Genomic DNA, 15225 nt, shown 5'->3' with positions numbered 1-15225 from the left:
GACTAGGAAGGGAACAACAGTGGAGGATGAAGAAAGGTCAATACCCAGCCATAGGTACCTTTTTCAAAAATGTTGCAGCCGTTTCTCTCTTTGTTGCCGTGATCCGCTTCACCCCATCTGGGGACTGGACACGTATTATCTATGGTAAATGAAACAAGGTGGTTACTGTGCAGACTTGGAAGGTCCTGACCTATTACTGAAACTAACATCTGCAGTCTCTTGGCATATGAGTCACTGGAACTTAAAGAGTCAAACTTCACCTTTCCCCCTGCGTATTGTAACCCAATGTTTCTAGAAGATGAAGCAGAGGTCTGAGAGTCATCAGCACAGGGGAGGACATCCTAAGAGGGCTGCCCTAATAGTCAACTTGTGTCATTTCACTCAGAAAAATACAGCTTCAATTTTTTTTTAATTTATTTGGCCATGCCACATGGCTTGTGGAATTTTAGTTCCCCAACCAGGGCTTGAACCCACACCCTAAGCAGTGAAAGTGCAAAGTCCCAACCTCTGGACCACCAGGGAATTCCTACAACCTCAACTTTTAACCATTATTTATAAAAAATATATCTGAAAGATCAACATTTTTCTCTTCAGGTTTATACAAATATATATTTTTTTATCAGCAGGAAAAAAAACAAGAATCATGAACAACTGAGTTGTTTAAAAAAACATTTTTGTTCCCAGATCCATACAGATTACTTTTAAAACATCACAGAATTCCACGTGGAACTCCCTAGCAGACTTTCAAGGGTTAGGACCCGCAGTGAAAGCCAAGGGCACAGGTTCAATCCTTGGTTAGAAACCAAGATCCCCCCAAGCCATGAGGCCAAAATAGAAAAAAAACTAAAAACATTAAAGGATTGCAGGAAATCTAATTTGTTATTTACTTTCAATAAAAAGAATAAAAGAAAAGAAATAAGAGGTTTAATACCATGGTAAAATTTGTCAGAGTTTTAAATATATGGATTTTCATGGCTAGCCATGAAATGGTTGTCAGGTCTGGAAGACAGCTGGACAGAGCAGCACTTTCTACACTTGATTTTCACCCTGATAGAAGCCCAGTGAAGGTGAGCTGCTATGTCCAGGCCAACCATCTGAGGTCTTGCCTCAATGGGGAGCATGAAAAGGCATGCCCTGCCATGACAAGATGCAAGACAGAGGATGTTCCAACCACCTGAGGGATGGGAGGAGCCACGAACAGAATGTGCCAGAAAGTACTCACGTTCTTCCTCTCAGCAACACTGCACTGTATATTGTATTCAAAACAACACTCTACAGATGAGAAATGTCATAAGCAACTGTTTTTGAAAAGCTTTCATTGATACAGGACAAAATGCCACAACGGCTTTCGATCTGGTCTATTTTATCAAACAAATTAAGAATAATGTAGGGATTTCCCTGGTGGTTCAGTGGCTAAGACTCTGGGTCCCAATGTAGGGTGCTGGCGTTCGATCCCTGGTCAGGGGACTAGATCCCACATGCCACAACTAAGATTCTGTGCAGCCAAATAAACAAATATTCTTTAAATAATAATAATTTAGATTTTCCTAAAATTATTCCTACATTTCCTAAAAAATAGCTTGCCTCTGTCTTTCTCTGTTTTGGTTTTTTCGGTCATACCTCTCAGCATGCAGAACTTTCCCAACCAGGCATCAAACCCCTAACCCCTGCAGGGGAAGCAAGGAGTCCTGTCTCAACTACTGGACTACCAGTGAAGTCCTTTCTCATTTTCTAGTAACGCGTGTGTGTGTGTGTGTGTGTGTGTGTGTGTGTATTCAGTTGTGTCGGACTCTGTAACCCCATGAACTGTAACCCACCAGGCTCCTCTGTTTACGGAATTTTTCAGGCAAGAATACCGGAGCGGGTTGCCATTTCCTACTCCAGGGGATCTTCCTGACCCAGAGATCGAATAACTTTTGCTTAACTGAAAAGGTTCCCCCCCCATGTTGTATTCAATTTTAAGATTTTGTTTTGAATAGTCCTTACGAAATCCCAATTGTTAAGAATGTATTTTCTTTATTTTGCTTCTCAATAACATCTGTTTAACTTTCTCATTCATCTGTGTGTACCACAAACAAAAAGTCTTTTGACTTTTGATTTCTAGTATACTCTAGATTCAAGATCTAGAAAAATGTTTTAATACACAGCCTGGACATGAGGTAACCTCCCACTTATTTGTTTCTGCAACCTGTCTCCAATACTGAGGCAGGTTAAGCAGTAAAGAGCCCTGCTTCTCTTTGAGGGATGTAGTGACTGTGGCTTTGAATGTTCACTTAGGACCAAGAGCATGACACTCTACTCCTTGAGGAGTTAAAGGTCAGGATTACACGTTTCTGGAGAGTTTCAAAGCTTAAGAAGTTATTCTACTTGTTCGTTTACAACAAGACATAGAAGTCAAGATTTCCAAGCTAAGCTCAGTATTTAACTCCGAAAGACAAACATAACTTATACTGAGGGAAGTTATGGCCTGGCCTTTGACACAGGCTATAAAATACACAAGAAAACACAAACCAGGCAACAGAGACACATTAACTTCTTGGTAACCTAGGTCTCCCTATTTATGAGAAAAGTGAGCCCAGAATACTTCTTGGGGGAGTCAAAGAATTAGTAAGATAAAAATCAAGTTTTTACACAAAAAATTTTAGAAGACTTCTTCTAAATAAGTAAATAAACTTTTGAAATAAATCTCAGAAGAATGATCTGTTTCAATTCCTCACAATGTGAGAAATTCAGCAAGAGATCCATGCTATCCACTAGAGCTTTGCCTTATACACAGACACAAAAGTGGCTTTCTCTGAAACAACTCACTTATCCACAGGTATTTCAATTCAGTTAAAAATACTACAGTAAAGAGAAAGTTTGGAAGCATATTTGAGTGCTCTTAACCTATTTCTAGGATGAGTTACCAAGAATTGGTGGTAAGTCTTATTTTAAAACGAGTTAGTTGCTCATTTCTTTTGGGCCATTTATTCCCTCTGCTCATCTCTAGGCTGGGAAACAGGGAGAAGGAGCCAGGGCCCCTGAATAGAGAGCAGAGCTAGGACTCACTAGAGGAAAAGTCTCAAAGTCCCAGAGCTGGAGGTTCCTGCAGACCTGACCATCCAGAGAGAATGCGTGCTATTCCCAACACCTGGCAAAACTGTTCGAGGCCCTCCCAAGGCCAAGTTCTGAACATGACTTGCCACCCCACACTGCTTTTGCTTCCCCCAGGAAATTCCAAGTGGTCCTTAAAGTTAACCAAAAAATTCTTCTGTTCAGCTGGTCTGTTGGGTTTTTTCCGGCTACACTGACTTCTGAGAGGAACTTTTCTCAAGTTAAGAGACGGCCAGTTTTTTTCTGATTTTCACTTAAAGAAAACAAAAAAACAAACAAAAAAAAAACACAAAAACTTTAAGGGGACGTGTGTTAATCTCTAACTTCGGGTACAAAATGAGATCTAACATCCCTTTACAGACAGGTAGCTGTCAAGGTCTCCTTGCCATCCGCCAGTCCACCGTCTCCCTTCTTCGCAGCTTCCTCTAGCGGAGAGGGGGGTCCCCATTTGTAGAAAACGCTTTTAGTGACCTGTGACAAGGCACTCACTGGGGCAACGGCAGGAGGCAGGAAAGACGGACAGGAGGCGAGGAGGGGTCTTAGCCCCCGGCAACCCGGAGCCCCTCTTCTAGGCGCGCCCGGCGAGACCCCGCGACCAGGAATAGACCGCCCGGCCTCCTACTCCAGCCGGGGACGGGAGGAGCTGAGAGGAGGTCGGGAGCCCAGCCGGCTGGCCGGCCCAGGAGGAGGAGGGCGGGCCGCTGCGCCTCTCCGCAGGCCGCGCCGGCAAATATGCTGCCTCATCCCGGCGCCCTCCCGCCCGGCAGCCCCACTCACGATGCTCTCGGCCATGGTGGCCGCTCCCGTGTCCGGGCTCGGGCCCCGGGCTGCCGCCGCCTGCCGCCCCACGGGCCTCGCAGCCCCGACCCCGGCCTCAGCCCCGGCCCCAGCCTCCCGCCGCCGCCGCCACCGCCGCTCCAGCTTCGCCGCCCGGCCGCCACCGCCGCGACGTCCTGTGCCTCACCCGACGCGCTCCCCCGGCCGCGCGGCCGCGCAACCAGGTTCCGGCCCCGCAATCAGGTTCCGGCCCCACCAACGGCCCGCGCCTGCGCAGGGCGGCCCCGCGCTGGGCTCTGCGTAGAGGGGCGCCCCCTGCTGACCACGCGGTGGAGAGAGGCTGCGCAGTCCAGATGGAAGCATCGGAGCGCATCTCATCCACCGACAGAGATCGGTGGGCTCGAACTGGGCGCCTTGCTGGTCACACGGAAATTCTATTCTAAGTGTGTTCGGGAGGTCTTTGGGGAGGTGAGAGTGGAGGAAGCATGCGCTGTGTAACATTGTAGGATTCTTCTAGAAACTGAATGGAGAATAGTGCAGGAGGAGAATCAGAGAGACCCTTGGGGAGACTGAGGCTTTATTTAGTTCAGAGGGCAGAACACAGTGGCCATGAGGGGGCTGGACGCGGGACAAACGTTGACGGAAGAGTTGATAGGGTTGCTCCTATCAAGGGGGAAGGTGTGTAGTTTTTATCCTGCTGACACACATCCTGCTTTCTCACCCTGTCCTGCTCTTCTTGTACAGGACGGCCTCTTTTTGCTTCTCATACAGTATGCTTCTCATACTGACTGTATCCCTCACCCAGAAGGACAAAACTGCGTCCTGGTGGTGACGTCTCCTGGTGTGGTCACGTCCAAGCATTGACAGACATGCTGTTCTCCTCTACACCGCTTGCCTTTTAATCTCCGTTGTGTGACTGTGAAGGTATTACATTAACGTTTTAAAGTTGTATTAGTAGTTATATTTCTGGGGCTGCCATGACAAAATACCACAGACTGAGTGGCTTAAACTTATTTTCTCACAGTTCTGGAGGCCGGAAGTCGGAGATCAGGCTTGGTGTCTTCTGCGGCCGCTCTCCTTGGCTTGCAGATGGCCGTCTTCGTCCTGTGTCTTCCCTCTGTGCAAGTGCATCCCTGGTGTCTCTCTGTGTCCCAGTTTCCTTTTCTTATAAGGACATTAGAGGACGGCCCGCCTTAATGGCCTGATTTTAAGTTAACTACCTCTTTAAAGGCCTTACCTTCAAAGTCTCGTTCTAAGGCCCTGGGTTTGGACTTCAACATAGAAATTTGGAGGGGGACACAGTTCAGCCCATAAAAGTGGGAGTAACTACACTTTCATCCAAAGGCTACCCAATATCAGAACAGGGCTGAGATGGAGCCAGAGAGGTGACAGCCATCTTCCTGAGATCCTGCTCTGAAGCCTGATGCAGCAACTGATGAGGCCGGACGTGTCCTCTTTGAGGAAGAGACGAGCCACAGTCTGGCTTCACTGGGCCTGACCTCCAGCTCCCGTCCTATCCCTGACCTTCTGCCCGTAGCACAGCAGCCTGAGTGGTCCTTTTGTCAAATTGGATGCACCTTACTCAACACCTGTCATCTCCTCATCTCACTCAGAGAAAAATTTGAAGACAGCCATCCTTATTCAGACTTCCCAGGCTTGTTCCCACCTAAGGTACTACATGTGCCCGAAACGCTCTTCCTGCACGTCAGCCTGGCGTGTGCCGAGGGCACTGCCCAGACCCCCACTCAGGACCAAAGCTGCTGGCAGCGCTGGCTGAGCTCCCCTTTTGGGACTTAGCTTACTCCAGATCACAGTCCCTTCCCCCAGGCAGCTCATGCCCAATAACAGCAATGGTTAGCAAGGCCCACCCCCATGTCTCAGTCTGGTACAATTCTGCAGGCCATCCCAGCTGCGAGGATCCCTGAGGCCTTTACTGGGATTGTCTGATTGCTCACCTTCTCCCTCCGCCTGTGCCATGCTGCTTCCATTGCAGGTCTGGATCCTGAGACACTCCCGGGTGACCTTCCTAAAGTCATCCTCACAGGGGCCTTGCCCCAAGAAAATCTATGGGGCTCATTCCCTCTCTTCCTTCAGCTTCTCAGTCCTCTTGTTCTTTTCTTTTCTTTTTTTTAAATTTTTAAAATATTTATTTATTTATTTGGCTGTACTGAGTCTTAGTTGCAGTACCAGGGATATTAGATCCTGGCATGCCAGGATCTTTAGTTGCAGCATGTAAACTCTTTACTTGTGACATGTGAAATCTAGTTCCCTGACCAGAGATCGGACCTGGGCCCCCTGCATTGGGAGCACAGAGTCTTAGCCTCTTGACCTCCAGGGAAGTCCCTCTTTTCTTTTTTTAAATTGAGATGACATTCACAGAACATACAGTTAACCATTCTAAAGGGGAAAACTCACTGTCCTTTAGTGCATTCCCGATGTTGAACAATCACCTTCTCTATCTAGTCCTAAAGCTTTCATCAACCCCTGAAGGAAACCTCACACTCATTCAGCCGTGGCTGCCGTTTCCCCCTTCCCCAACCACTGGCAACCACTAACCTACCTTCTGTCCCTATGGCTTTACCTATTCTACAAGTGGAATCACATAATATGTGGGCTTTTGTGTCTGACCTCTTTCACTGAGCATCATGCTTTCAAGGTTCATCCATATTGTAGCCTGTGTTAGAGCTTCTTTCTATTTTATGGCTGAGTATGGTAGGCTTCCTGGTGGCTCAGTGGTAAAGACTCTGCCTGCAGTGCAGGAGCTGCAGGAGATACTGGTTTGATCACTGTGTTGGGGAGATCTCCTGGAGGAGGGCTTGGCAACCCACTCCAGTATTCTTGCTGGAGAATCCTATGGACAGAGGAGCCTGGTGAGCTATAGTTCATAAGGTCACAAAGAGTCAGACATGACTGAAGCAACTAAACACATATGCACACATATTCCATGGCATGTATGGAGCACATTCTGTTTGTCCATTCTTCATCAATGGACGCCTGCGTTGTATCCATCTTTTGGCTGCTATGATCCTGTATATCTATGTATTTGTTTGAGTCCCTGTTTTCAATACTTTTGGGTGTATACCTAGGAACCAGAGCCTTACAGTGAGGCCTTCCTGATCACCTCATACAAGACATCACCACTATTTCCTTTCCTTGCTTCATGACACTTGTGACCATATAAAACAGCACATATTTGCTTGTTTCTCCACATACTGTCTGACTTCCCCTGTACTTGAATGTAAGCGCCTAATGATGGGGGATCGTCAACTTTCATCACTCTATACTGCAGGGCTCTGCACTGCAGACCAGTCCCTGACAGAGAATAAACTCTGTGTCAGTCATTTGTGCTCACAATACTGCTACGTAATGAACCCTCCCAAAATTCAGTGGCTTAACACTCAGCTGGCCCTCTGCCTGAGTTTAGGCTGGGCTCCAAGAAGTAGTCATTATGGGAGCAGCTAGTGAGGAACCTGAAGCAAAAACACAGATGGGAGCTTCCCTGGTGGCTCAGTGGTAAAGAATCCGCCTGCCAATGCAGGAGACATGGGTTTGATCTCTGGCCTGGGAAGATCCCCTATGCCGAGGAGCAACTAAGCCCGTGTGCCACAACTATTGAGCCTGTGCTCTGGAGCCTGAGAGCCACAACTACTGAGCCCACGTGCCACAACTTCTGTGCTCTAGAGCCTGGGAGCCACAGCTTCTGAAGCCCATGTGTCCTAGACCCCGTGCTCCTGTGCAACAAGAGAAAGTGAAAGTCGCTCAGTCCTGCCCGACTCTTTGTGACTCCATGGACTATACAATCCATGGAATTCTCCAAACCAGGATACTGGAGTGGGTAGCCTTTCCCTTCTCCAGGGGATCTTCCCAACCCAGGGATCGAACCCAGTTCTCCTGCATTGCAGGTGAATTCTTTACCAGCTGAGCCACCAGGGAAGCCCAAGAATACTAGAGTGGGTATTCTCCAAACCAGGATACTGGAGTGGGTAGCCTATCCCTTCTCCAGGAGATCTTCCTGATCCAGGAATCGAACCGGGGTCTCCTGCATTGCAGGTGGATTCTTTACCAACCGAGCCACCAGGGAAGCCCGTGCAACGAGAGAAGCCACTGCAAAGAGAAGCCTGCATACCACAACTAGAGAGTAGCCCTTGCTTGCTGCAACTAGAGTAAAGCCCACACAGCAACAAACAGCCAGAGCAACCAAGTATAAATAAAGTGTGTGTGTGTATATATATATAAAAGGACAAGATAAAGCAAATAAAAAATAAAAAGTGCTCCCTGGGCCATACTAGTCTGGAATTGGACACCAGGAAGAGATTTCAGGGGATGGCATAGGTCAGGGACCATCAGTGCCAGGCTGATCAGGGCCTAGCAAGCAGCCCATGTGTCTGGATTGTGAAGTGGTAAGTGAGGAAGGAAAAGAGATGGGCTAAAACATCAAACAGAAGAAGCTGAGAAAAGGAGTGGGGAGGACGATGGAGACAGGACAGGGCACACAAACCCCCCAGAGACCACCCTTTCTCCTGCCATGCAAACGTGTTTGCAGAGGGGCTCCTGGCAGCCTCTGTTTTCCACGGTCTCAGGGCTCTAGCAGCCAATAGCAGCATCCACACACATCATAGTCTCATGCAGTCCATAAGCTGGACTCAGGAGGTGTGGAGGTTCATGCCCAGGGTCTTGCAGAGTTGGTGAGGGTAGGGTCCTGCTCTGAGCCAGTCTTCCCACTGCATCCAAGCAAGGCAGGCAGGGCGAGAAGGCAGATGATGCAGGCTCAGGGAGCCTGGAGCACACCTCTGTCTGTTCTCTGCTGCATGGTCAGGGTCCTTTCAAGCTCTAGGGCCCAATAGTGACCTTGACAAAGTTCTGCTGCTGAGAAACTCAGAGGGTAAGGGATCCCGGGTTCCTTAAAACCAAGAAGGATGTAATTTACCCAGTGACATGTGAAAATAAAAAGGCACTTCAAATATACATACATACATTTGTATACTTATGGGCTTCCCTGGTGACTCAAACGGTAAAAAATCTGCCTGGGATGCAGGAGACTGGGCTTTAATCCCTGGGTTGGGAGGATCTCCTGGAGAAGGGAAAGGCTCTGCATTCCAGTAGTCTTGTCTGGAGAATTCCATGAACAAAGGAGCCTGCCGGGCTACAGTCCATGGGGCCACAAAGAGTCAGATACAACTGAAGCAACTAGGCACACACACAACACACGTAATTATATGTATATATTTATATATGTGGAGAAGGCAATGGCACCTCACTCCAGTCCTCTTGCCTGGGAAGGCCCATGGACGGAGGAGCCTGGTGGGCTGCAGTCCATGGGGTCGCAAAGAGTCGGACATGACTGAGCGACTTCACTTTCACTTGTCACTTTCATGCATTGGAGAAGGAGATGGCAACCCACTCCAGTGTTCTTGCCTGGAGAATCCCAGGGACGGGGTAGCCTCGTGGGCTGCCGTCTGTGGGGTCGCACAGAGTCAGACACGACTGAAGCGACTTAGCAGCAGCAGCAGCAGCATTTACATATGTATGTATATAATTATGTTGGTCAGTCGCTAAGTTGTGTCCGACCCTTTGCAACCCCATGAATTGCAGCACACCAGGCTTCCCTGTCCTTCACTATCTCCTGGAGTTTTCTCAAACTCATATTCATTATATATATATATATATATATATATATATATATATATATATATATAATTTCTTTCTTTCAGTGAATAAGTCAGAGTATAAACTGGCATTTAGCTGTGGGCTGGTCTCCCAGGCTATTACTGGGGCCCAGGATCTGATCCTCCAGCTGAGCTGAGGGGCAGCACTGAATCTGCCAGGCTGTCCACACCGGGACCCTCTGGCGATGACCACGAGGCCAGCCCCCTGACAGCTCCCACGTCATGCCTGCACAGAGCAAGGCCAAGAATCTGGGCTCAGGAAGAAGAATTCTCTGCATCTCAACAAGCAGAGGCTGTGTTAAGCCCTAAAATATGACTCCTCACATGATCTGGTCGTGACCACGGCATCCCAGTGGGGCTCACAGCTCACAGAGCAGCCAAGGCCACAGGCAACACTAGGCCTGGTGTCCCAGCCAGAGAAGCCAGCAGGGTTCAGTACACCTGTCCTGGGGAAGGATGGAGGAGGGGGAAAGGAGCCCCCTGCTGTCCCAGGTAAGCAATGACTGCCAGGGTTGGGGGTGTTCTCTCTCCGAACCCACCCAGAGCCCCAATGTGTACTGGGGAGGCAGGATGCCCTGCTGCTAAGATTGGGGTGGGGCTTTACTAATCAGGTGCCTTAACCACCCCCAGCACCCTGTTCCGACCCTGAAAGGTGACCCAGCGTTGCCCTTGTGTTTAACATGGTGTGGGGTGCATCCACACCCCAAGGATAGCACACACCCAGGGACCATCACCCATCGGGCCACCCCCACATTTCCCCTGCCCCCACCCACCTGTGACCCAGCCCCCATCGGCCTTCTCATCTCCCTGTTGCCCACTGTCTAAGGCTGCCATCCACTCAGCCCCGAATGGCCCCTAGACAGGAGATCTGGCAGGTCTCCCTGTGGATCTGGGTGATGGGAGGGTGGGCTCTGGCTCGGTGCAGAAGGGGCTGAAGGCCAACGTCATCGGCAGCTTGTCCTTTTGCTCTTACTGACGTGAGGTCTGGGGGATGCTGATCAATAACCCTTCTTTCCTCTGCTCTGATGCGATCAGACAGGTGGGGAGTAAAGGGCTCATTTCTTCCTGGGAAACTGGGGACTCTGCCCAGGCCTGGGGTCTTAGCTTCCTCATTCTTCCCGCAACCAGACTTCAAGGGCCTGCTGCCCCTTCCCCTACAGAGAGGGGGCAGAAGCCCTCCCACACCTGCCTGCCAGTGGAGGGGTTGGGGAACAGGCAAAACTGAGGTGGAGACTGTCCGTCAAGGGATGAAGTTCCATCGATGAAACTGGCAGCTTCTCCCAACCTCATGATCAGTGATTCAGGCATCTGTTGGGGAACTGGGAGGAGGATGGGACCCCCAACCTTCAGCACCCCGTTATTCTTTACCTGGGTAAGGTCAGGGCCCCCAAACTTGGCTTAGTGTCCTCCTGGAGGGCAAGGTGGAGTCTTTGGGAGGCCCTGCATCCCACAGAGCCCTGGTCTCCTGGCCACACCCATGTCCCTGGGCTTCTAGGGTCTCTGAACGCCCCCTTCCACCTCCGCTGTCCAGCTTCCTCCCCCTGAAGGGTCTAACCCTGCTCCCAGCTGAGTGTCACAGGGTCTGAGTGAAGGGGGTCGCACCGGTGAGACCTCCCTGTTCCTTCTTCCTCTGCAGGAGGCTGGAGGTCAGGAATCACCCCTCGCCGGGAGCAGCCCCCTCACTTCCAGTCGCCCAGGACTAGCTCCCTGGGAGGACCCGGCCTGGAGGGCAGGCTTTGGGGGGTTCCTGGCCTGCTTGCTCCCCTCAGAAAGCAGCTGCCTCAAGTGCCTACTCTTCTTGTCCAACTTCCTCTTCTCCCTGCTCAGCCTGCTGGCCCTGGCCATTGGGCTCTGGGGCCTGGCTGTCAAGGGGTCTCTGGGGAGTAGTTGGGGGTCCCCCCTGCCCGCAGACCCCATGCTGGGACTGGTGCTGGGCGGGCTGGCGGTCAGCGTGGTGAGCCTGGCGGGCTGCCTGGGTGCCCTCTGCGAGAACACCTTTCTGCTGCGCTGCTTCTCCGGGGGTGTCCTTGCCTTCCTGGTGCTGGAGGCCGTGGTGGGGGCCCTGGTGGTGGCCCTCTGGGGTCAGTTACAGGATGGCCTGGAGCACGTCCTGCGCCTGGCCATCACCCACTACCAAGACAACCCAGACCTGTGCTTCCTCATCGACCAAGTCCAGCTGGGGCTGCAGTGCTGTGGGGCGGCCTCCTACCAGGACTGGCAGCGGAACCTGTGAGTCCTGGAGCCCATGAGGGAGGAGGGCTGGAGAGGGGGTGGGCCGCACTCATATGCCCATACTCACTTGTACACACACTCACCTGTACAGGCTCCTCACCCATATACTCACATGTGTGCACACGCTCATGCAGGCACATTTGCACATGTACATGCTCGGGCCCAGCCAGGGCCACGTGATCACGCAGGGATGTTAACAGAGAAACTCAGCTGGCAGACGTAGAAGATCATTTTTGGAGATTGTTGTTTTGTTTTTTTCCAGTAAGGACATCATACAAGACATCTCAGTGTCAATTGAAAATATCTTTTAGGTTAATCTAGCTTCCCTTAGAGAAGGAAATGGCAACCCACTCCAGTATTCTTGCCTGGAGAATCCCATGGATAGAGGAGCCTGGCAAGCTATAGTCCATGGGATCACAAGAGTCGAACACGACTTAGTGACTAAACCACCACCAGCTTCCCTTGTGGCTCAGCTGGTAAAGAATCCGCCTGCAATGTGGAAGACCTGGGTTCAATGCCTGGGCTGGGAAGATCCCTTGGAGAAGACAAAGGCTACTTCAGTATTCTGGCCTGGAGATTTCCATGGACTGTGTAGTCCATGGGGTCGCAAAGAGTTGGACATGACTGAGCAATTTTCACTTTCACTTTCACTTTAGGTTAATCCAGGACATCCCTCTAGACTATGACCCCACGGTTCTCCCTCTACCATGTGTGTATGTATGTGTACATGTGTGTGTGTTTAGAGTCACATGGAGACTCTTGAAAACCAGCCACTTGTACCCGAGACTCCCTGAGACATGCTGAGCCCTTCCTTCTGATTACCAGGCACCCTACAAGCACTCGCAAGGCTTGTTCTCACTGGGTGGCCATGTGTGACTTTGGGTTGGTGGCAGCCCTTTCTGATGTTGTTATGTTCACCCAGCCTACCGGTTTCCAAGCCCCGGCCTTAGTGAAGCCCACTCTTCGAGGAGATGAGACTGTGCCTGTATGGGGCGGGGGGCAGTGAGGGATGAGCCTGCAGCTCACAGGGCCCTGGACGCTTTGACTAGATGCCTAATCAAAGCCGGGGCACCTGAGGGCTGCCTGAAGCAGGTGATAAGCGCGACACTCCCCCCAGGCCCTGTGAGCTCCTCCCAAGCCTCCTGTCCCTTGTTGCAGTCCAGTGTGGCCCCTCACACCCCCACCACAACCCACTGATCCCTACAGAAGCCTCTGCCAGTCCTCAACCCACCTTCTCCGGCTCCAACCCTGCTGCTCAGACCAACTCAGCAGCATCTGTGGGGCGAGGCCGTCTTCCTTCCAGCCCCCATCAAACGCTGGCCTCCCTCCAACTGTCGTGTGTGGTGTGTGCCTTCTAGCCAAGAAGCTTGTGCGGAGGCCTGCCTGGTGTGGGATGAGTTATAGAGAACTGGATATTGTGTGTGTGTGCACGCGCGCATGCGCAGGTGTGCATGTGTGTGCCTCTATACATGCATGCCAGTGTGGACTCATGCTGTGTGTGTGTGTGTGTGTGTGTGTGTGCACTCATGCCTCTGTACTTGCATGCATACACGCGTGCATGCCTGCGTGCCTATGCATGTGTGTGGCCATGGAAGTTTGGAGGTGGGTAGGAGACATTCTGGGAAGCTCAGTGGTAAAGAATCTGCCTGCCAGTGCAGGAGACACGAGTTCAGTCCCTGGGTAGGGAAGATCCCCTGGAGAAAGAAATGGCTACCCACTCCAGTATTCTTGCCTGGAGAATCCCATGGACAGAGGAGCCTGGAGGACTACAGTCCATGGGATTGCAAAAGAGTCGAGCACAACTTTAGCGACTAAGCAACCGCAAAGAGACAGTTCACACTGGGGTCCCAGACCAGGGGACCTGCCCTCCAGACTGACACTGTATGCCCTTCCAGGTACTTTAACTGCAGCTCCCCTGGGGTCCAGGCCTGCAGCCTTCCTGCCTCCTGCTGCGTTGACGCCTGGGAAGGCGGAGCCTCTGTCAATGACCAGTGCGGCTTCGGGGCCCTGGGCCTGGACGAGGACGCGGCCCAGAGGGTGGTGCATCTGGAGGGCTGTGGCCCCCCGCTCCTCCAGTGGCTGCGCAGTAACATCCGGACTGTGGGCTGCTACGCCATCGTGGTGGTGCTGGTCCAGGGGGTGGAGCTCCTGCTGGCCATCCAGCTGGTGAGGGCCCTGACTGTCCACAAGGGGGCAGAAGGGAGTGGGGGCCTGTCTGGAGGAACCCCAGACCCAGTGTCCCACCCTCTGCTAAACCGGTCCTGGTCTGACCAGCTGGGGGGACAAAAGACCCCAAAAAGATGCGGTCTGGGGCCGCAGGCCTCCCCTCCCCTCCCAGGGCATATGTCAGAGTAACCTGCCTGGGTGCTTAGGGACACACGGCTTGAACCCTCAGGCCACCTCCACCTACTGACTTCCAGCTTCCTAGGGTTCCCTTTCCCTCACACTGCCTGCTTGCTTGCAAACGCTGCTGTTCCAAGTGTAAGCTGACCTTGACGATGGCCTGGCCAGCATCTGCCTCCCACGAAGGGTGCCAGGCAAAGCCACCTGGCCGGCAGGGAGAGCGGGGGGCGAGAACTGGATGAAATCCTGCTGCCAAGCCCCCAGCTCTGAATTTCACCTTGACTCTCACTTCCAATTTTCACCTCTGACCTCCGCTCCCAACTGCCTCCAAGTCCCACCTCCAAGCCCAGCCTTCGAAGCCCCATGTCTTCACCGTAGCCTGGCACCTGCACTCCTCTGGGGCCATCTCCCCCTTTCCTGTCCGTTGAGGCTCAGGCCTCTCCCTCCAGAGTCTTTTTTTTTGGCACAGTGTAAGTTTTATTGCGATGTATCACTCATACAGTAAATTGCACCAACCTTAAGTGGGCAACGTGAGGCTTCTTACTCGCCTACACACCTGTGCACCCCCTACCACTCCCAGGTCTAGCTCCAGCTCCAGCAGAGTTCTTTGTCCCCTACCCAAGGTCACCCCCGTTGGACCCTTGTTACCTTCAGTTCGCATGGCTTTTTCTGACCTTCACATAGACAGGATCATGGGGCCCCCTTCTTGAGAGTCACTGTCCAGTCACTGCTGTATGAACAGAGCCCCACATCTGTGTGGACATGCACCTGGGCAGTTTCCAGAAGGTGACTGCTAGTAGGGACAGTTTTGTGCAGGTCTATGTGTATATATGACAACGTGCCCCGCTGCGGGGTCAGGAGTGGAGTTGCAGAGTTGCTGGTGGGCATCTGTCTGGCTTTAGTGGACACTAAGGGTGGGCAGGGGAGCCCGGTTTCCCTGCACCTGTCTCCTCACCTGTGGGGAGCAAACAGGCCTTCTCTCCCCTTGACCCAAGCTCCCGTCCCTGCAGTACATGAGGCTGCCCGCCTTGCCCCGATCCAGCCTTCAGGAGCCTTCTCAGCACCCAACGTGTTTCCTCCCCTCAGCCTGCCCGAGGCCCCCCCCATCCCTGCC

General features: G+C 51.8%; 2 protein-coding genes across 2 annotated transcripts in view; one reads left to right on the top strand and one right to left on the bottom strand.

Annotated features, from left to right (window-relative positions):
* Positions 1–4090, bottom strand: part of NPLOC4 (NPL4 homolog, ubiquitin recognition factor) — a 50040-nt gene extending 45950 nt beyond the window's left edge. Inside the window, exons 1-2 of the mRNA XM_027517970.1 lie at positions 3871–4090; positions 59–139 (exon numbers count right to left, since the gene is read on the bottom strand). Of these exons, the coding sequence (XP_027373771.1) occupies positions 59–139; positions 3871–3885 (96 nt within the window). The 5' untranslated portion in view covers positions 3886–4090. The remainder of the gene's footprint in view (positions 1–58; positions 140–3870) is intronic.
* Positions 4091–10797: 6707 nt separating this feature from the next.
* TSPAN10 (tetraspanin 10) lies at positions 10798–14589 on the top strand. Its single transcript, XM_027519358.1, has 3 exons — positions 10798–10908; positions 11173–11765; positions 13664–14589. The coding sequence occupies exons 1-3, from the start codon at positions 10798–10800 to the stop codon at positions 14121–14123; spliced, it is 1164 nt and encodes a 387-aa protein (XP_027375159.1). The 3' UTR covers positions 14124–14589.
* Positions 14590–15225: the final 636 nt, after the last annotated feature.

This window comes from Bos indicus x Bos taurus, chromosome 19 (genome assembly GCF_003369695.1).
Source record: "Bos indicus x Bos taurus breed Angus x Brahman F1 hybrid chromosome 19, Bos_hybrid_MaternalHap_v2.0, whole genome shotgun sequence".
Lineage (NCBI taxonomy): Eukaryota > Metazoa > Chordata > Mammalia > Artiodactyla > Bovidae > Bos > Bos indicus x Bos taurus.
The sequence above is the reverse complement of the archived record's forward strand: the minus strand, read 5'-3'. Positions and strand labels throughout refer to the sequence as shown.